Source organism: Cystoisospora suis, assembly GCF_002600585.1.
Source record: "Cystoisospora suis strain Wien I chromosome Unknown contig_921, whole genome shotgun sequence".
Classification (NCBI taxonomy): domain Eukaryota; phylum Apicomplexa; class Conoidasida; order Eucoccidiorida; family Sarcocystidae; genus Cystoisospora; species Cystoisospora suis.
Genome location: NW_027153722.1, coordinates 65,533 through 86,200, shown reverse-complemented (window position 1 = coordinate 86,200; position 20,668 = coordinate 65,533). Strand labels below are relative to the sequence as shown.

The 20,668-nt window shown below is 53.7% G+C and overlaps 5 protein-coding genes across 5 annotated transcripts in view; 3 read left to right on the top strand and 2 right to left on the bottom strand.

Moving 5' to 3' along the window:
* CSUI_002201 (uncharacterized protein) overlaps positions 1-1,056 on the top strand; it is a 2,379-nt gene extending 1,323 nt beyond the window's left edge. Inside the window, exons 2-3 of the mRNA XM_068062403.1 lie at positions 1-833; positions 1,016-1,056. The exon at positions 1-833 is cut by the window's left edge and continues 723 nt beyond it. Coding sequence (XP_067925631.1) covers positions 1-67 — 67 coding nt within the window. The 3' untranslated portion in view covers positions 68-833; positions 1,016-1,056. The remainder of the gene's footprint in view (positions 834-1,015) is intronic.
* CSUI_002200 (snrna-activating of 50 kda mw carboxy-terminal protein) lies at positions 266-4,072 on the bottom strand (the record flags this gene model as incomplete). The annotated part of the gene is made up of 3 exons (XM_068062402.1): positions 3,950-4,072; positions 3,270-3,731; positions 266-2,746 (listed from the first exon to the last, which is right to left on the bottom strand). Exons 1-3 carry the CDS (start codon positions 4,019-4,021, stop codon positions 266-268), a joined length of 3,015 nt encoding a protein of 1,004 aa, XP_067925630.1. The 5' UTR covers positions 4,022-4,072.
* Positions 4,073-4,906: 834 nt separating this feature from the next.
* CSUI_002199 (60s ribosomal protein) lies at positions 4,907-8,627 on the top strand. The gene is made up of 4 exons (XM_068062401.1): positions 4,907-5,550; positions 6,220-6,321; positions 6,711-7,777; positions 8,250-8,627. Exons 1-3 carry the CDS (start codon positions 5,427-5,429, stop codon positions 6,809-6,811), a joined length of 327 nt encoding a protein of 108 aa, XP_067925629.1. The 5' UTR covers positions 4,907-5,426; the 3' UTR covers positions 6,812-7,777; positions 8,250-8,627.
* On the bottom strand, positions 8,166-13,864 carry CSUI_002198 (swib mdm2 domain-containing protein; the record flags this gene model as incomplete). The annotated part of the gene is made up of 3 exons (XM_068062400.1): positions 8,166-8,579; positions 9,529-10,029; positions 10,436-13,864. 3 exons carry the CDS (start codon positions 13,862-13,864, stop codon positions 8,166-8,168), a joined length of 4,344 nt encoding a protein of 1,447 aa, XP_067925628.1.
* A 1,773-nt stretch (positions 13,865-15,637) lies between these two features.
* Positions 15,638-20,468, top strand: CSUI_002197 (uncharacterized protein; the record flags this gene model as incomplete). Its single annotated transcript, XM_068062399.1, has 6 exons — positions 15,638-15,785; positions 16,199-16,257; positions 17,624-18,155; positions 19,658-19,761; positions 19,923-19,989; positions 20,348-20,468. The coding sequence occupies 5 exons, from the start codon at positions 15,638-15,640 to the stop codon at positions 19,974-19,976; spliced, it is 897 nt and encodes a 298-aa protein (XP_067925627.1). The 3' UTR covers positions 19,977-19,989; positions 20,348-20,468.
* Between the last annotated feature and the right edge of the window lie 200 nt (positions 20,469-20,668).

Genomic DNA, 20,668 nt, shown 5'->3' with positions numbered 1-20,668 from the left:
CTGTCGTTGTCAGGTCGTTCTTTTAAAATCTCGTTCAAGCAAAGCAAGAGGTGAAAACACTACGTGATATTCGGGCGCAGACTCCTAACAGTAGGCGTCGGCGCACCGACGAAAAGAAGCACATCCTCAACTGCACTAACAGACAACAAAAAGCTGGGGTTCGTCGGTGAATGTTTTTGCCGGACACCACAGGTAAAGCGGATCAACATACGTGTCCCCTTCTGGCCCACGCGCCACGCTGTGTCCGACACGTCGACTCTACCCATCACCCGTTAAAGAGATCAAAGTGGACTGCGAAGGGGTCACAATCATCTGCCGGCAGCGCCTCCCACCGTATTCCACTGTTTCCGCGGTCTTGACTTTGCCTTTGTCCACTGCTTTCGCTGTCAAAATTACTTCGGTCTCCCCGCGACTTATCGTTCCTGACCTCTTCGCGCCACATCCGTCTCTGCAGTTGATCTCCAAAGAGGAGTGAATAACAAGAATCGCAGAGAAAGGTCGGATTATATACAGAGCACAGAACACTGTTCGCTACTCCCTTCGAGGCCAGACTCTGTTCGCACGCACGGCACGCGATGGTTTTCAAGGCCGGTTTGTACGTACGGACCGGGTACGCCCCACTGTATGTACAGTCCCGTTTGGGGTCAAACTGCCGAAAATTCCAGAAGAAAACGCGGTGCTCACACGAGCCTTGATGCAGAAAGCACGCAGGTGACCGCAGAGGCACGCGCATGTCGTTCAACACGGCCTCATGTTGGGGGATGATAACAAACTCCTCTTCGGCTTCGCACTCTTCCCCGGCATCGGAGCTGCTTAAAGCAGTGTCTCCACAAGTGAGATCCTGAAGTGCTTCTGATGTGAGTGAACCGATGCTCGCATTTCCGTGTTGTATTGCTGTACCAGACTCTCCCTCCACTTCCCCTGTCCTTAGCGTGCCGTCTAGTCGCTTCAGGGGGGGTTCCACGACAATGCAAACCTCACGCTCAACTGTTTCGCCCGTGTGTTTGTCTTGTAGAAGTTCGCGTCTTCTTTCGAGTACTTGTCGTCTTCCCAGCATCCCCGATCCCTCACGTTGTGGGCACACATCTACACTGGATTGAAGCTTTTCAGGTTCTTCGTGCTGCTCCAAAGTGTTATCACCGTACCCGCGGTACGGCTGCTCCCGACTCGCCAGGCCATGCTGCAAGACCCCTTTTCTCGCAGGTTGATTCCCGGGCAGAGTTATCTTTGTCTTCGTAGCCAACTTCCCCGAATATCTCAGATGCTCCACCAGGACGTCTGCATACTCACTTGTACTGGTAGGATCACGAGCGTCCGGGTAAATGATGCCGTCTATGACAAAACAGCTACCAGGGAACAGCGGTACGCCAGGCTGGAACTCAGACTCGCAGCACCCGAGAAGGGCGTCACGCAAGTCAAGAAGTGACTGAGACGAAAGAAGGTCGAAGGAGGCGAGTTTCGTTCCTTTGGTGGAGTGGTACACCGCGACGCTTACGATAATCTCGCTAGCTTGTACCCGGGGAAATGCAACACAAGAAAACGAGCGCAGAGGGGCAGACATCGTAGCTGACGCACCGGTGTTGGTGTTGAATCGGAGAGAAGAACTCTCCGACTCGGAAGAGTTCGAGGCTTGTACACATTGTTCTTCTTGTCCGGTCCCTCCTTGGCTTCTCTTCGTTTGATTTTGCGAACTCGCACTCGTGTCTTTCCTCGCCCCCGCCCGCTTGGTGTTTTGATCACTTTCTCTGGTAGCGAATGCCTTCTGTTTGATGGCATGCTGATCTACTGCGAAGTTATGAAGATTTGTCTGTCTGTTGAAACGGGACCGATAGAGATTCTGCACGAGCTGATATGTTTGCAAAGGAATGACTCGCTTGTACGCCGCCTTGATATTCAGTTCGCTGTACGGGCACAGCGCAGCAAGAGGGGGCCACGCGATCCGACAAGCGAAGCGATTGAACCGCTTGGCGCGGCTGTGCTTCAGATTGTCCAGCAGATTTGACCGTACAGAGGGGTCTAGCTTGCTATCCCAGCCGTAGAGCTCTCGAGTGACGCACCAAGCAACTGTCTCCGCGGGACAGGGCACACGCACTCCAGCGCAGAGGAAAAACCCGAAGTAAGAGGCCAAGGACCTAGCAGCGCGATAGGATGAGCACGATACATCAACAGAGTCTGGAGTACAACGCGAGACGGAAACACGATCTGCTGAACCAGGAGAGGACGCGGGAGAAGAAGCGTCACACGCGGCCAACGAAGAAAAGCAAACGGAAACGGAGGATGAAGAGCTGACGTATTCCAGCGATCCCGGTCTCCTTGCCGATCTACTTCGTGGTCCGTCGTTCCCGCGCGCCCAATTTTCCGCAGGTCCGCTGGCTTCCTGTACTGAAGCCTTTTGCTCGCTTTCCACCTCGTCAGATTCGCCCCTCGTTGCTTGTGTTATCTCTTTTCGGCTTTCTGGTACAGCCCCCGTTCGGGTCCGCTCCCAACTATGTCGCAGTGCCAAGGCCCCCGTTCGCTGTCTCGCATGCTGTGCAAACTTCTCGAATCGGAGAGGTAGCAACTGTGGAGGTGGAGGGACATTCAGCTGCCGCAATGCCTCATCAACTTTCCTCACTCGGGCGCGAAAGTTTAAGGGTGAAAGGACTTTTGACTTGAAGGACGCGGCCGGAGTGAAGTCGAGATACTCCTCTTGCAACTCTGCAGGCACGCCTTCTGCTTCTTCAGCACGAACGGATTCAGCCTGTTTCTGCGTACGAAGCACAAGACGACGCGACTGAAAGGGTGACAACAATCTGGAAGAAGCAGCCGACTTGATCACGTTGTCTCGGATACACATGCACACTGCAGAACATGCTGCGCGAGTCACGAAGAGGCAATGGGGCGGACGAAAAAGAAAAACTCAACCGGCGTGAACGAAGGCCATACGTGCCTGGACGACACCACATAGCCCCCCCCTGCCGTCGCCAGAAGCAGACGAGAAAGTAATAGGTAGACTCTTGCATTCCGCTTGTCAGTGGAGGGAACTGAGTGTACTTCCGTAGGGTCAAGTCTTCCCAGCAGAGCAGACATTTTGTATACCTGAGCCGCCACCTTTACGGCTGTCAAGTACACTCCAACTCTTTCTGTCTTGAATGGAGCTTGCACACGTGCAAGCCCAGCTTGGTCACTCCACAACAGCACTCAAGCCATCAGCAGACTGCAGGTACCATTACAAGATATCAACCGCACCGTCGTCTCCGTGCGGGTTGAGTTTTGTCACACTGCCTTACTTGTTTGCCAAAATGCCTTTGGAGAAGCTGTCGGTACATCTCCGGGTCTGCATGATAGACACTCGGGAAGTAGTCGCCAAAGTTTTGAGGTCGCTCGGCCGACGCACGTCCCCACAAAAATTCGCTAGGTGGGCAGAATGGTAAAGGATGAACGAAGCCCTCCTCGAGCACTTGGAAGTTGGAAAGGAGTGGGTCACATTTGTCCAGCAGCTCCTGCTCCCCGCGTGAACGGGAGTCCTTGTTGCCACTAGAAAGAGGATGCCCACTGGCAGCTGCTAAATGAACTCGACTGGAAGAGGTTGCCTCCGAACATGTGTTAGTCCCGGGCGGTGAACGATTGAATAAGTTCCTCACTGAGGACGCGGAAGCGTCGCCGTCATGGCTTGTCAGGGGGGAAACTCCATTATCGTCTGGATGCTGACGAGGCTCGAGATCCTGGTGAGGTGGCACAGGCAGTTGCTGCTGAACGAAGAAAAGAGCAGATGGAGTACAAAGAGGAAAAGACAGGACAGCAGACCCTTGCTGTGAAGGTAACGAAGGAGAAGGCTGCGATGGGCAGACTGATGCAGGCAACGATAGAGCAGGGGAAGATGGCGGACCGATGCCAGAAGAGGAAGAGTGGAGACACTCCGAGGAAGATGTGGAAGAGCAAGACGGTGGCAGACAAAATGACGGCTTACGTGGAGACAGAGCAGAATCGAGTGATGGGGACGGTTTCCAGAGTGGGGATTGCGAGCCGGCCGCAGACTCATGATCCTGCGACCCGAAGACGCTGGAGGAGCAGCTGAAGCCAGAAGAGGAAATGGAAGAAGACGAGAACAGGGACGAAGAAAAGGGACAGCTGGAGGTCGACTGAACGCATGCGTGTCTAGTGCCGGCAGCGCCAGGTTCTCTCTGACTAGCTTGCCCGTGTTCGATCTCCCAGTCTTGCCCCATCGCCTCGTCCAGTTCCTCGCAGCGGACGTAATGAGCCATGCGACAGTTTTGGCTTGCTCAACTGGGTCGAGCGGTATTTCCAGACACAAAAAAGAAGCAGGTCAGCGCCTCCTGCCATTTTGACTCGTATCTGTGCTCGTTTTCCTGGCCCCCACATAAGCCCGCTTGAAAATTTACCTCGAGCGGTAGCATCAAGCCTGCAACTCCGCAAAGTTAGGGGCCCAGTATATAATTTTCTGCTTGCTTGTACACACTAAAGAAGAGGAAGGAGTGATCGGCCGCGAGAGTTCCTCGAAGGCGAAAAACAAAGGAGTGTGCCACGGACACGACCTACTGTTGCCTGTGCTAGCATTCCGGGCGACATACGCGCTCCACAGACGCGGCCGTACCACAGCAGGACGGGATATGAACTTCCGGTCTCCGTGAAAATTCATCTCGAGTCGCAGATATGAGGAAAAGCGTCACGCCCCCTCAGGGCGACGAGCACACAGCAATCCCTCATCACAATGGCTGGGCCGAGTTACTCCTAGTGAAGCTTGGATAAACCTATCTGCCACATAGTAGCGCGTCCAGTCAGCTACTGTCATTTGTAACGCTGGAAAACAAATTGCGTGCTTACTCGTGACACGTGCTGAGAAAACTACGCCAACGCTTCGCATGCGGTGGTGGAGAGACGCTTTGCTCGACTGAGGGTGGCTACCGAAGCATTGGACAGCTGCCGTAGCGGCGAGTAGCCCTCGAGAGGCTCTGTCGGGGCAACAAGCGTCTGCATGCTCTCTAAAAAATGCAGTCAGCGAAGCCTGGATACACTGTACACGGTGAAATTAGCCGCACTGGAAGTTCATCCTGCGGACAGCACTCGAGTAAACCAAGAAGGGGCTTCGGCCGTGCTTGGCGAACTGCAACGATCCTCTCGCATCTGTTTGGCCAAATCAGCTAGTTTGTCAGCTGCTGCCGGCGCATGCAGACTGCTTTGGACCGCATGGCCTCCGGCTTAGCATGCTGCGTGCCCGCCTGCCGTGGTATGGCCGGCCGTGGGAACACATTCGGTCGTTTGCCGCCGCACCCCTGGTTGGGGCCAGTCCACCCTCTCGTGCTGAACACAGACCTTGCGTCATCTTCCTGTCCTTTTCTAGAATTCTCTAGTTGTCTTTCGTGGGCCTCATCCCTTTCTTCCCCTCTGTTTGCCGCACTCCGCTCTTCCCGTCTTTGTTGGCCACAATGGCGAAGAAGGTGAAGAAGTCGGGAAGCGAGGGCATCAACTCGCGCTTGCAGCTCGTGATGAAGAGTGGCAAAGTCAGCCTTGGCTGCAAAACTGCAATTAATGCCCTGAGAACCGGAAAAGGTTAGCTTTTTTCCGTAGTGGCAATTCGTAGGCCGTCCTACAGAAGCTTGCATGTCTAACTGTGGGGGGCCGGGGACCGTTCTGAAAAAGGGCGCTTGTACATGCGCGCGCAGAAACGCAGGATTTTGCTCGACACGTGGTTTCTTCTCGTTCTGGATGTTGATACCAGTCTTTTCCGTCCCGATGTGCATGGCCCACTGCATGGCCGGTTCTCACCGATTGAGAAGGACACTGTCTTCAAACGGCCCTGCAATGCCGAGTCGGGAGATTCACAGCCGTGTTTGTGGCAACTGCTACGTCTTCCTGAGACGGTTCAGCTCGACTGTGTAAGGAGAAGCGGGGAGTGGTATCAGCCGGGCTCCGGACGTACCATTGTTGACAGTCCCTTGCTCCTGAGAAGTGGTCGTAGCCCCCCGTCTGCGTTCATTTACACCGGGCTACACAGAACCTATATACAGATGCATGGTAGTATGTGGTTCACGTGACGCATTGTTGGCGTGATTGCGGAGAGGTGCGGATGAGACCGTGTTCTATGGGACCGGGACGGAAATAAGTCTACGCGGGAGCTTGCGCGCGGGTAGGGAAGAGGCACCCGTTCGACGCGAAGCTGCGTTAATCGGTTTTTCCAGACTTGCACGAGCAACTGCGATCTGCTTTGTGTGTGTGCAGCAAAGCTCATCATCATCAGCAACAACTGCCCGGCGCTGCGGAAGTCAGAGATTGAGTACTACGCCATGCTTTCGAAGTGTGGCGTGCACCACTATCACGGAGGTACGATTGGGGCAGCTCTCTGCTTCTGCGATTGATGCTAGTGGGGGGGGGGGTCGCGGTGTGTATACTGCCAGAGCTTGCGGAAGGGATTCCGTTCTGGTTCACTCCAAGGGGTGTCCGTGGTGAGGTAGTTCCTTTCGAGCAGTTTGCCGGGCGCCTACTTTAGTCGTGACGGTATCAGGTGCCCACAGGTTGCAGTCACCGTGTCTGGTCGTAATCTCAACTGCTTATTGTTGCACCCACGCTGGCTCTGCTCCGGTCACGTAACAAAGCTTCGGAGAGCCGGGTGGCGAAGGAGCACATGTGCGTCTACTCTAGTTCCTGCTTTCTTTTTCCTGCCACTACTCATAACACCCGCTTTATTTTCTGCTGTGCTTGTTTTTGTCCAGACAACAATGAGTTGGGCACTGCGTGCGGGAAGCTGTTCCGCGTGAGTTGCTTGGCGGTCACAGACCCCGGTGATTCCGATATCATTCGATCTGTGGAGTAATCAGTACCGATTGGGTCTAACCACTTGTACATACTTCCGCTTCTAGCCCTGTCGTGTTCGAACCTGCTGTGTTGTCGGTCCGAGCTAACATCTTTTCTTCTGACTTCACAAGCACCTCTTGTTTACCCGGTTCAGAAAACACAAGTGCTGGAACTGCCAATGAGCAGACAGTGGTCTTCGCTGCCCGGGGACTCCATGGGGAGTTTACTGCCGTGTGTAGCGAGAAGCCCGAGCGCCGGGAGAGGCGTGTCCTGCCACGCCACCGCAAGCGGAAGCCAGCGGCGTAACTCGATCACAAATGGAGGACGCAGCTTGTCCTTTGAGGGTTGTACGGCTTAGTGGAAACGTCGCCGTGAAGTTTTTCGAGCGAAGGGGATACATCATGTAGCGCAGAACGCGCGCGGCAGCTCGGTGCACCGCCTCCCGAAAGTAGGGGCGAAGTACACTTGATTTTGCGTCAGCTTCAGAATCGGGGGAAGGTAAAGTATTCTTGGTTGATGACTTACAGTATAAGGCACTAAGTCACCAGAAATTCGAGTGTAATGCTAGTGAGCATTTATACAGGGGTTGAAACAACCAGAACCGATCCGGCATGGGGCGCGAGCACAGAGGTCACTTCCCGCAAGGTCTTTATCTCCAAATCAAGCCAAAGGGTTCTCTGGCGAGCTTCCAAAATATAGGAAAATGTGTGGCCTTAGGAGCAAGTAAATACTCAGCGAGCAGCGCAACTGAAAAGGAGCTGCGGATCGGGTGGTACGGCAGCGTTTCGTTTCACGGCGCCACCCGAGCAGAGAGCTCTGCTGAAACACTGAATTAGTGATTTACTCTAGTGTGTCAGCTATGAGCTGCGACTCACGACTCAGTCCGAAAAAGGAAAAAAGCAACGCGTTTCAATAAAGCGGGTGAGCACACGTCGCCGCAACAGACCGGAGCTCGTCGCGACTTGCACGGATAAGCGCAACTCAAGTGAGCCCGTCTATCGATGAGCGAGTTCACATGGTCGGGGCTGACGGCCGGATCGGTAGGAGGGCGGTTCACAAAATCATCTTCCAGACTGCTCGCACAGTTGCCATGCCCTGAATGAGTTCCTCCAAACAAGTGAACATCAGGGACGCGCCGCGAAATGGACTCATGTGTGTGCTTAAAGTAGTTGAGACAAGATTTGACAAAAGGTAGGTGAGACGCCCACTCGTAGACGAGCCTATCTGAGGCAGCTTCCACGCAGGGATGTCGATAAAGCAGTGGAGCTGGCAGATAGGGTTTCCGCTATTCCGAGCTGCACGCTTTTGCGCCCATACAGGATGGCACCCGTAAAAATACCGAACCTTGACTCGAACTCTTTCAGGCGGGCCTACTATGCCTCTTCCTTCACGCGACGTAGTGCGACCGGCTCGTCACCCGGCGCGGAAGCTCCTGGTTCTTCGCTTTCTGCGGACAGGTTAGGAGGAGAAGACGGCACCGGGACCGCGCAGCAAGCAAATCTTTTGTGTTGGGCTGCTGATGAGAAGACTTCCTGGCTGGCTGCAGTTGAAGCGCATGAAGCTGAAAGCGAACACTGTTGTCGGTGTGTCATCGACTGTATTCTACTAGGAGTGCCATTCACTTCGTGTCCCCGTGAAATCACTTGAACACCCTCAGTACCCCGTTTGTCGCTGAGCATCTCGCCCTTTTCTCGTTCGTTTGCCCGGTCTTCCGAACTCGCGGGAGCTGTAGTACATTCTTTCAAAGAGCGAACTGCGTCCAAGACTCGTCGCCGAAGAAGAGGTACCTGCACAGTCCACAAACCCTGAAAACTGCTTTCTCACCTTCGAGCCCAACCCGTCATAACAATCCTGGGCACCGAGTCCTGGGTTCGGCCGACCGCTCCAACTGGCTGAATGGACGCGCCACACCCAGTAAGTAGAGGGACTCTGGCAACACAGTTCATACTTCCTGAGATCTGCGATCATACAGGTGTACAGAAGGTCTCTGGCACGCATTCATTCTGCGCGCTAACCCCCTGAAACGGAGTGGTTCCCGACTGGGAGTCAGGGGAGCCCGGACCGAAATTCTGTTGCTATGGAGCGCCCTAACCGGAAGACGAGCGAAACGACAGCAACAACAATGTCTTTGGGAACGAGCATTGCCCCCCCTCCAACAACTAGCGAGGTGGATACGTAGTTTACAGCGGGAGATTCTGAGTCCGGATCTCAAACACATTGACAAGACGATAGCCCGTAATGCACATATCTTGTACACTACCTGTTGTGGACGGATAGGCGGACGAAATTCACACCCGCCGAAGCGTGTACATGTACAGCTGGCGACCTGCGTACCGTGCAACCGCACCGCAGATGAAGTCACTGCAAGCCCCTGAAAATCCTTATTCTGCTCGGCGGCTCATCTTCACTGGACGGGAAGCTGAGAATCTGGCCCCTTCCAAGCGCGTGGCATAAAGACGTCCCCTGCGTGTGGTTCTTATCTGCCACCACCTTCCCCTGACACGGGCCACGTGCATGTAGTTCAAACCACAATCTGAGTGACTGGTGAAGACCAGAGCATTCCAGTGTCTTCTCCCAGCCTCTGGAAATCTGTTCTGATCCGGCATAATTCTCGTGCTAGTTGCTGAGGAAGCAAAAAACCCTTCCTTTGAGTCTAAGACAGCTTCAGTCGAATGAACAGTAGTCTCTGTGCTGTTGCTGGGTACCTAACAAAGGAGTGGTTTCCTTCTTCCTTACTTGGACGCCGAAACTTTCTAGATCCTCTGTCTGAAGCTCAAGCAGACCACGGCCATCCAGTGCGCAAGCTTCACAAGCAGCAGCCAGGCCCGGCACCCGAAGACTTTGAAGAAACAAAGAAACTTCAGACGCACTCCACACTTCGGGGGTTGAGCGTTGCATGAGCACCGCGTCCGCGACATCGTGTACAGAGACGACAAACGACTGCGAACCAGCAACCGACGGAGAGCACGAACTCGAAGGCGACAGCTTCTCGGTGCCCCGCGGAGAAACGGGGTCCTGGTGTGACAGATGAAGAGGATCTCTTGCTACGTCTGCTTGTTTTCTGTCTTCTCGCCTCCTCCCGTTCTCTTCCGAAGTCGATGAAGCATGACGACTACGTTTGAGAGCCTGGAGTACGAACCTGTAACAGAGCGAGGGATCAAGGCCTCCGACGGGGCACGCACCCCGCAACCGAAACCTGCGACTGTCTGGTGCTCGGTCGAGTGTTACTGTGACAGGCTGTAGAAAAAAAAGTGAAAATACATTGAAAACCAAACAAAATCCACACCTTAATCAGAAAAGGCAGATGGTGCGCCACATTACTGAAGAGTATGCGACGTCAGTCCTCAGACGGGCACTCTTCTTAGCTGTACGGCATCCATTCCTCTAGATATCAGTGGGCGCACATGAGCCCATGTGAAACACCGGCTAGTCTTAGTAGAAGACAGGATATGGTGTAAGCACCGATGCCGTTACTGTACCTTTGGATTATGGCTACAGAGCCAACTCGAAACAATGCTTGTATCACATTGCGCACTCGCTCCTGTACAGTGAGAAAAAATAGCGTCGCTTGTCGACAAGCATTGGCGCCCTTCTGTGTCCAGACAGAAAGATGATAACTGAGCGAAGACAGCTCACCACTTACAAGACAAGTGACGTTTGTTTCCTCCGCTCTTCGCGTCCTCGGGCAAGCAGTGGACCGCCGGTCGGAGAGAGAAGACGCAGGGCAGGTGCGCGGAGATTCAGTGGCTGGGACGGAGGGACCGGGGGAGAGCGAAGAGAAGACCCGAGACGGTGCAGAGGATGGCGAAGAATAAAGCACCTGACCGTCGCCTGCCCTAGCAGACCCGTCAACTGCAGAGCTGCCGCTAGTCGATGCTGCATCGGATTCTCTCCACTCAGCAGTCGAGGAACTTGAGAGTTCGTCTCCAACATCCCCTCTGCTCTGCTTGCTCCGGGCCATGCAACGCTCTTCCAACAAGATCGAGGGAGACGACTTCTCAAGAAAACAAGTAGCAGCATTTTCTGTGTCACACTTCTTGTTTGTAGTTTGCCCCCTACTCCCTTGTGGTTCGCCTGGTTCCTGCTTCGCGAACCCGCAAGCCGGACTGCTTGACATTTGTTTAGCACTCCCATGGCCCGGAGGGACAGCAGTCGACGCCGAAGAAGAAACAGAGGAGCCAGAGTTAAGCGAAGAAGACGAAATCGCAGGAGTGCTGGATGCTCCTGAACTGGTTGGCGTGTCCCCCCGGACCCCGTCCTTTCTTGAAGTCGGCTGATGAATCCGTCCTGCTCCGTCTGTTGTCTGGCCCTCCTCGCCCTTGACTTCTTTCCCATGTTTCAAATGAGAGAAAAGAGGGAAAAATTGAAGTCGGAACGCTAGGCGACCTTCCACAAAAGCAGCTGCAACGCGTCTGGACGGTCGGCACTCGAACGAAGGAGTAACGCTGCTTCGACTGATATGTGTAAGCTGCAAACACACCCCAGAGTTGGACTGTGATATGATGCACAGAGAGAGAGAGGGCGCAGTGCTCTGAACCGTAGAAGAGACAGAAAGGGCCGCCGCCCCGGCAACCTCTTTCTTCATGTTCCCTTCTTGTTTAGAAAACAGTGGTGACAAGACGTCACCGTCGCTGTCTTCATCGTCAGACGATGGCCGTGATGAGACGCTCTTTCTTTTTCCGGTTTTTGCTTCGCCGCTGTGTCCCCTGTCTCTTCTTGCTTTTCCTCTTGCAGTGTCTTCCCTGACCTCAGTGCAGTGCTTCTCTTCCGTATCCCGTGCTGCCACACTCTGAACAACGGTCTCTCTTGCTCTACCTAGAGATTGCTCGTCAACTCCGGGCGCTCGCGTTCGCTTTCCCTGTCTCTCCTCTTCCTCGGTGTGTCTCCGACCTGACGTTTCTCCACCAAGGATCCTTTCCTCTTCTTTCTCAGCGTCTCTCTTTCTTCTTTTCCGCTCTTCACCTCTTTGTTCACTTGTCCATCGATGCCTTTCACTGGATGTTCTGGTGGAAGTAGCGCCACTTCTTGGGTCTTCCCCATCTCGACCAGCTCGTCTCCTTTCCGCCTCGGCCACTGCGGTTGTTCGTTGAGCCTGAACATGCTCGCTACTTCTGAGGAGGTTCTCATTGCTGAAAATCGACGCGTCTCCTGACCCAGTCGGCCGGATCCGTCGCCGACCATCTTCTTCTTCTCCCGCGCGGGGCGGAAGAGGGGGAATAGTGAATGCGTGAGTCTCGTGTCTCCGTCTTCCACTCTCAGGTTCCCGACTCCGCTCTCCTGTTGCAACACGAGGACCGCTCCCTTCTCCCGCAGCTCGGTTCCCTCTTTCCCTTCTCATAGCTCTTTCATCTTCCATGCCCGACTCCACAGCCGCAGCGACAGCCCATCGAATGCGCCTCCTCCTCTCCTCCGCATCTTCTTCTGTGTCCAGAGATGGGAAAGCTCCCCCAAGACCATGAACAGACGGAGAAGTCGGAGAAACACCTCTTGCCTCATCCCCCGTTAAACTTGCACTGCCTCCTCTCTGCACTAACGACCGACTAAACGTTCTCGGCCAACCGCCCACAGACGTGGGAGAAGAGGAAGACGACGAGAAAGCGAAAGAGCCATAAACAGATGAACCGAACGGCTGCGGTTCCACCCTGTCAGTTCCTAAGTTGCTTGCTCTCCCTGCGGGACAGGATTCACCGGAGGAGACATGTGTCCGAACTGCTCTTCGGTCGCGTCCTCTCCCCTCTACTCGTCCTTGCGGCTCAGTTCCAGGAAGCATGTCATTGGTTGGCCTCGAAGCTGCTCCCAGCTGGCCCGCGTTGGATCGCGAAGCATTCCCTTCATCCTCCGACGACGACGAAGACTCCGAATGAAGTAGTCTTCTTCGTTTAGCACCGTCTCCCTCAGCTGCTCTGCTGTCTGTCCCCCGTGCCGCGCGCCTGCCATCAGCCGGGCCACCGGTGTCTGTTCTAAGCCTTCTTTCCTCTGCTGGATTTAGGTTTCTGTGATCTTGCCCTCGCTCCCTTTCCGGCCCTCGCGTCTCTTCACCACCGGTAAGTATACGATCACTTTCGTCACTACTACTCGTGCTATCGTCGGCGCTGCTATCACTACTACTGCTACTACTACCGCTACGGCTACAACCACTACTACTGCTGCTAGAGCCGCCGCTGTCACCTCCTTCTTCTCTCTGTGCCCCACGTGTTTCTCTCCTCTCGTTTGTTGCTTCGTAGCCCTCGTCTTCTCCAGAGGATGCAAGTGAACCTGACAAATCACCCCCTTCATCATCCACCTCTACAACACTGTCCCTTCTTCTTTCCTCTTCTCCATGCTCCATAAAATCGCCCTCTTCGTAGAAAAGCAAATGAGGCACAAGAAGAGACTGGAGCTCTGAGAAAAGGTTGACTCTCTCCCGCCCACCAAAAAGCGCTCTAAGCTTGTCGTCACACCACACTGTTCTACCATCCGAGTCCATTCTTAGTCCCCTTTCTTTCGCGTACTGCCAAATGGATTTGGTGACTTGTGGCCGTGACATTCTTACTTCAGCATTTCCTCCCTCAAGATTCCCCAGCTCCGGGTGTACACAGACGACAACGTCTCTCAGGAGAGAGGAAATACGAACCTCTCTCATCATTGTCGCTCGTCTTGCCGCGTGTTGGGCAGCAGTGGTACCACGTCTCCTAGTCCGCCGGCTAGTTGAAGAGGAAGATGCCTTTCTTCTTCTTCTCCGTTTTCTTTTCTTCCTCGGAAGCTTTTTGAGCTGTTTCAGTAGGCCGGAGTCCCCATTACCTTTCTCTTTCTTCGCACGAGCCCCTGCTTTCTTGACCTCCCGCAGCCGACTTAGCACCTCCTGCTTCTCTGCTCGACAGTTCCATGCCGTCGTGATACCACATGAGGGGATCGGGGAGGCATATTGCTTCTTCACCTGAGAGGAAGTACCAGTAGAAAAGACAATTCCAGATTTGAAGCCTTGCAGCTTGTGAACCACTCCCCCACCGAAAGAAGAGGTACGGGCTGAATTATTATATGTCTCTGCTTTTATGTGTGAGGATGCCAAACCACGTGGGACCCCGCTGGGCATCCCAAAAGAATGCTTCTTTTCTTCTTTCTTCATCTCTTCGAAAGCGAAGAACTGGTTTGGCTGTGGAGTCTCGACGGGCAACCACTCCGAGATACCGTCTTTGGACCCTTGCAAGACCCGTCACCCTTCTGTCTTCCGACTACCACGCCCGGGGTATCGCGTATTCATGAGCTGAAATTCGATCCCGTCAAGCGTACTAGGAAGGAGGGAACGTACATCTAGACCCCTCAGCAACATTGGTAGAAAAAATTCCCCTCAGCTACCTAGTCCTCGTTGTGCCCTCACTCTCCTTTCTTCTGTCCGCTCGCGTGTGCTATACTCCCTTTTTCTCACGGGCACCGTCCTCGCACACCAACTGCCTCCTGGGCCAGCGGGAGAACCGAGAAGTGGATTCTTCCGTAAAGTGGAACAGCGAAGGAGCGTGTGTGGAGCAGGGAACACGGACACGAAGAAAAAAGAAAAGAGAAAAAACGAGAGAGACGACGCACGCTCCGCTAACGACAGACTAAAGTTTTCGTTCCTCGTGGGTTCTTTCCTTTGAAGGTTACTCGGCGGTGTGGACGACAGCGCTATCTCGGTTGGGAAAGTGGCGAGCCGTAAGTGAGACACATGTGCAGACGGCTGCTTTTGCAATGCGGGGGTGAATGCCTAGTACGGACGGCAGAATGCCAAACTCCACTGCGAACGAGGGGAGTACAAGGGGAGTACATGCACTCATTGTGGCAACGATCGCAACGGTAGCTCGCAGCTGCTTCTCGGTGTCGATGTTGAGTGTCGCATGCGTTTCTAAGGAGGCGTGAACGATCTACGGACCTTCAATTTTCCTGGGTTCTGCTCTTTCTCTTCTCCTAGGATATGGCTCGTCTACCGGCCCTAAGCTCGTGAGGTGTCGGCTTTCGTTCCTCTTGTCTTCCTTTCTTCTCTTGCCCTGACCGCCGGTCTCGAGCCTTCCATTGACAGGGAGTCACCAAATCGTCAAGGCCGGGGAGCTGGGGGCTGGTTCGATAATTTCTCTCCGTTGATCACCCACTTTTTTCCCTCTTGCCCTGTGTCGTTCTCTCGTCTCGTTGCTACAGGTTTCCTAGAGATCCCGTGCTGTCCGTAGCGGGCCCAGTGTGGTTGTTAGTTCTTGTATGTAGGTGGTCGTCCGCTTTCTCCTTTGTCCTGTGCTCTTCTGTTCTCCGCTTGGTCGGTGAACTAATAACTCTTCACACGTTCCCTTTTGACTGATCTGATGCGGGATATATTCCCATTCTCCTGCGGGTGTTCTTTTTGAGTCGTAGCAGTCCAGTGCCACTAGGTCGCAGCTTGATCTCGGTTACGACAGCGCTTTCAGCTATACTAGATGACCTGATCCCCCTGTTACGGAGTACGCTCAGTCGTCCCCGTCTAAAGTGCGGGACACGCCGTCCAGTAGCCCCGCCTTTCTTATCTTGGTTTCCCTGTCAATAGTCCGCTTGCTTTGCGAAGACCTCTCTTTCCCCTGCTAGAGTTGAACTGCATGCCAGCTCATTCTTGTCGAGCACATGCACGATTCTATACAGCTGTATACATATCTATATTTATACGCACCTTCTTCCTCTGCTCCACTGTTTCGTCCTTATTTGTTGCGCGGTAGCCGTACCATTTTCGCTTTACGTTTCCAGTCTGAAGGGTTCTCCTCCCCTCCCACGCTGTAATTTTTCTCGCGGTTCCTTCGTGTTCACCACCGTGCTCTACTCCTTCTTGCTCTTATTCCCGCTCTCCTCCTCTCCTCTACGGTCGCATCTCAACATGCTTACTGCCCAAGGTGCGCCCAGGCGGGCCCGGCAGCAACAGCAGCAGCGCCCACGTCCTGATCCTTCTACTGCACAGGCTGCCTACTCTCAGCAACTAGGGTCCGCGAGAAACATAACGGCTCTCTACAATGCCGTGATCTCAGGTGAGTCCGTATTTGCCTGAACGTTTAAAGGACACATCTGGAAAGAACGGATACCGTAGTTGCTGTTAAGTTGGTCCGTAGTGTTCTTAAACCGACATTTGAGCTCTGCTTTTCTCGAGGCGGCGTGTGCCTCAAACACAAAACCAGCAGCTAAGTGGCAGGGGGTATTGCGTCAGCGGCTCTTTGCTATTCCTTTCACTTGTGCCAGTAAGCTGATCGCGTCCTCTGTTTTGTTTCTGCTATACGGGACTGGCGGGTACGCACAAATTTGCTGGGTATTTTCGTCGTCTCGTGGGTGGACGTGATGTGGTAGGAGAAAGCAGCCAGGCCGGCATAGATATGTCGAAGTCGTGCGTAGTTTGTTTTTTCCTATTGGACTTTCTGGGTGGCACGCGTTGTGGGGGTCTGTACAGCTACCATCGAGCGATGCACTCAGTTTCAAAGCCCGAAGGTGATGGACGCTATTGAGAAGGTGAGCCGTGAGGCGGAGACGATCGATAACGTGATGCGCCTCGGTCATCTGGGTCATATTCGAAGTAACACCTCAGCGGAGGGCATACACCGGGTCTCCTCTCGTAGACAGGGTGCGCTGTTTTGTAGGTGCCGCGTGTATACAGAAAGCCGCACTCTATGGATACGAGCCTAGTCCGCATTCAGATCTGTTATACTATATATACGCATACACATGCAGCAGCTGTATGGATCACCTGGCGTTCCTTGGTTTTCTGCCAACGCAGAGACTGCCTGTTCCGGCTCAGACACCCAGTGCCCAGCTAGAGTGGCTGCCCTTGAGCGACTTCTAGGTAGAGGAGGACTATACAGTCGGCTACTTTGAGATGTGCAAGAGTAGGTGTCTGTAGATATTGCAGGTGTATTGAGCGTGACGGGGAGCAGGATGTAAATGACCAGCTTCCTTTCTGAAACTGCGCTCAAATCGTCACACGGGTCAGGCAGACGGCGTGGTAGTCAAGATGGCTCGGTGTGAACGGGTTTTTTTTTGTTACCCTTCTACCTGGACCTTCGGCAGACAGACTGCATTCAGGATTCCTCGACACATAAGTCAGAGGGGGCGCGTGATAGGCTAGTTCTTTGGCTGTCGCTGCGGCCTCGAAAGCCACGTAGCCAGGCATGTTTTCATGGAAAACTGGCAAGGGGACAGTTAGCTTAAAGGCTTGGACAATCATTTCGTGTCCACATATTGTTACGATAGCATCGCCGTGGTTATCGAGGTTCCGCATTGTACATTTGTTAGTTCCACCAGTGCGTAGGGTCGGCAGTTCTGATGGTATCAGTGTCGCTGAAGCCGGTGCAGTTCGTGGCGAATGACAGTGAACAGGGTTGCAGAGGGGACATACTGCAACGTGTGTACATGGGATAAACCGTCAATTTTTGCCTTTGGGGAAAGTCGCCTTTTCTGGTCCAGCAATGGCGTTTGGCTCTCATGCGGCGAACGGCTGAGCTACGACGTTCGGGCGCGAGCGGCGACACTTCTCATCCTGCCAGGAGGCAGCCGCCTCTCTCTTCGGTGAGTGTCACCCATGTTTCGGTTTCGGTAGTTGAGAAACCGGATTTTTGGGGGAGGTATGGTTTGCCTTCTTCATCGACGATCGGATGCGCGGACAGCAGAGAATTCCTTTCTTCGGAGCCACGCCTCGTCCAAAGGCATTCAGAGGACTTTTCTCCACGCCTCTCAACGATTGTCGGGTTGATTGAGGTTCCTTGAGACGGTATCACCATCCTGTTCGCTCCGTTTCGTAGAGTGGCTTTTGACCCGGACGCCCACTCTGCGTGCTTCATGTAGGAGTGCGCTACGTTTTGCTTTGTCTCGGCTACATCAGGCGAGTACTGCGAAGACGCGGCCTTCCTCGACATCGGCTCCAGCATCCACTGGATCTTTTACCGCGTCAGTCTCTTCGCCGGTTGGAAAGGGTGGGGGGAATTTTCGCGGGGCTGAGGGACCGGAGAATCAAGTCTCAGTGGGACCGGGTAAAGCTGCAGACACTGCTGGGAGTGATGAACGTAAGCATAAACTGAAAGAGGATAAGATGTCGCCTGAGGGCGGACAAGGAGGGATTCACCCATCCTCCGGCAGAGGGGACGCCGTCGGGGAGTCAGGGCGGGGAGGAACCAAACAAGAAGGGGGACAAGGCGTGCCATCTGACTCAGCGCCTAAGGAGCAGACAGAAAAAGCAGATAATACACAACAAGCAGGAGGAGGAGGAGACGACGACGACGACTTCGCTGATGCGGATGTCGATGAGGCGGATGCAAGCCCTACTTCCACGAACAACCAGACAACCCTGGACGACAGCCAAAAAGAGGCATCGCAGGATCACGTGCAAAAACACGAGAAACAGGGAAACAGCTCCGGTGAGAGCTTAGCAGTTTTAATGAAGCGAAGTCGCACGTTCAGCTAGGGAAGGCATGATTCACTCTGCAGAAGTATGGCTGTATCGCGGGGTATGACTTGCGTGTGTAAGAAGCACACTCTTTCCACTCTCGCTTGTTGTGCGTTCCGGAATCCACATATTAGACTTTCGTACAGTGGCTGAACAGTATGGCTACGAGTGGGTACGAGTGCTGGTGCGTACCGGATGTTTGCACGCGCATACGTAAACCCTATACGCTCTTGCTCGTGGGATCTGTCAGAAGTCCGCACGAGTCTCTGGAGAGTGTAGTGCGAACAGTTGATTTTTAGGCATGGAGACACTCGACGAGTGGGTTGGTTTTGTGTGCCACCTCAGTGGTTCTACGGTGGTACTTCCAGTGCCCCCCATGCGCGGAACAGTCTCCCTGGTCTTCACGAAAAGGCTTCTTCACTTCATGCTGCCTAGTAGAAGTACTTTATACAAGTGCGCGAGCTTGCTGGCTGGTGTGTAATCTGTCTTTTCGTGTGTTTGTACGGCGTAGGCACCGTTCACAGGATTCGTGTGTAGTTTCATTTTTCTATCGCTTGCTTTCATCATTTCGGAAACCGCACACCCGCAAGCCATTGCTCTCGAAGAGCAAGAGAGATCCCTTGGGATGTCTCAAGTGGTTACGTGTACTCGTCTGCCGCGCGCGCTGGTTAGTCGGTATAAGAATTTCCATGCTACCGGCTGAGTGGTAGCAACTGTCGGTTTGTCGAGTTGAACTGTAATCCGCTGCTATCCCACTGTGAAGTGCCTAGTTCGGGGGAAGTGGTGGTGTGGCAGATATATTTATATATATAAGAAGTTCGCAAGCGGTAGCTTTGGGTTATTTCTTCCTACTAGCTGTCCTCCGCGTCACTTTCTTTCTGTCGAACTCCTCTGGCGCCCGGCCGCATCACGCGGGGAAACCCAGACTTTATGCGTTTTCCTCGTCAGAAGTAAAGCAGGTGGGTCTTCGCCTGGACCTTCAAGAGAAAGAAGAATGTCTCGATGACGTTTCGGATTTGGACGACCAAGAGCCTGTTGCTACAGATGGCATCTACGCGATGTATGAGAAGGTCAGCGAACAGGTTTTCTTTTCTGTGTACATCGGTTTTCGCTGTGCGCCCTAGGCAAGACAGCATACCGGCCCATTCTTGTAAGCAGTGTCAACGTGACCGACAGGACCGCAGTAGAGCAGCAGCCCTACTTTGTGCAGGATCTACCACAGGACGTGAAATTGCCATACGCTCGCATGCAATTCTGCGTATCGGCTTTTCCGCACCCTGAAAGCGAGGCTAGTGTTCAATATATATTCCCCGAATCTTGTGGGGGCTGCGCCGGGTATCGCACATGTATTCTTGGATGCTGCTCAAGCTCGCGCACGCACCCGTGACGGGCTGCCGATTTTTGTGTAACTGGACATGGAGACGGTGAATCTCAGGGACGTGCCTGCTTAATGTCTGGACGTATTACTGGCAGGTGGAGCGGTGCGGTTCCAGCGGAAAGAAGACGATGAACTGGAGGATTACATTGCGACATGGAATCATCAGGGTAAGCTCTCCAGTCTTACAACGCATCGAACGGTGAGCACAGCGATACTGAACTTCAGATGCAGCGGGTACTTTCTCTGTGAGCGCCGGCGGCTTCTGTTGAGAATTTTTTCTTTCCTCAGTCCGGTGGCAGTTGGGAGCAAAGGTTCACCAGGTGGTCTTTGCTGCCAGTTGGCGATTTTTGCATTTTTCAGGCCGCAGGACAAGAAATCGGTTTCGACCGGCTGTACGGCGAGCTGAAATTCTGAACCGCGCACTTCCGTGAGGCAGGTGGAAACTGCACTGTTGAAGGGGGTGGGTGTGCTTCTTGCAGCGTGTTGTCAGTGTCAGGTGTACGTTTTAGCTAAGCGAACTAACAGTTTGGGGGGGAAGGAGCTGACTCTCTTTTCTTCATCGGATTCTTTTTCAAGGCAATAAGGGACATAGCTGCGTGATTGAGCTTTGCGCGAGTGAGGCAGTGAAGTCAGTGGTTCACGTGCGTCTGTCTCGTCTAGACGGCGAGGCGTGAGTCGCCGCAGCCGCGGTGTGTCATTTGTTTGCCCGTCGTTTGTATGCTTCTTGAGACATGCTGAGATTCCTTGTTTGGTTATCCACCTCGTTCCTGATTACGTAATGGCAGGTTTCTACATCTTCTACACATTGCCTAAGACGAGAAGTTCAATAGATGCATGGAGCTGGAGAAGGCAGTGCTGCTCAGAGGGAACGGTCGTTCTGCGCCCGGGCTCTGGTGAACTGCCGTTTGGCAAATGCTTCGGAAAGAAAACTGTATCTGCGTAATCATATCATCGCGGCGGCTCACCGACAGGTCGCTATTCCATGGCGAGTGTCGGAGTAATGCTGTCTAGTGTTGCTGCTTCAGGGGAGTGGTGAGGACGTGCACGTGCTTTTTGGTGTCTCCTCGTTTGCCAAGCAGGCAGCTGAGTTATGTTGACTTCGGGGC

What these genes read in the sequence shown, in the direction of transcription:
- CSUI_002199 (XM_068062401.1), top strand. Translation starts at nt 5,427, where the DNA reads ATGGCGAAGAAGGTGAAGAAGTCGGGAAGCGAGGGCATCAACTCGCGC. An exon ending in TGCCCTGAGAACCGGAAAAG is followed by an intron (nt 5,551 to 6,219) that starts GTTAGCTTTTTT and finishes GTGTGTGTGCAG; the next exon opens with CAAAGCTCATCATCATCAGC. An exon ending in CGTGCACCACTATCACGGAG is followed by an intron (nt 6,322 to 6,710) that starts GTACGATTGGGG and finishes GTTTTTGTCCAG; the next exon opens with ACAACAATGAGTTGGGCACT.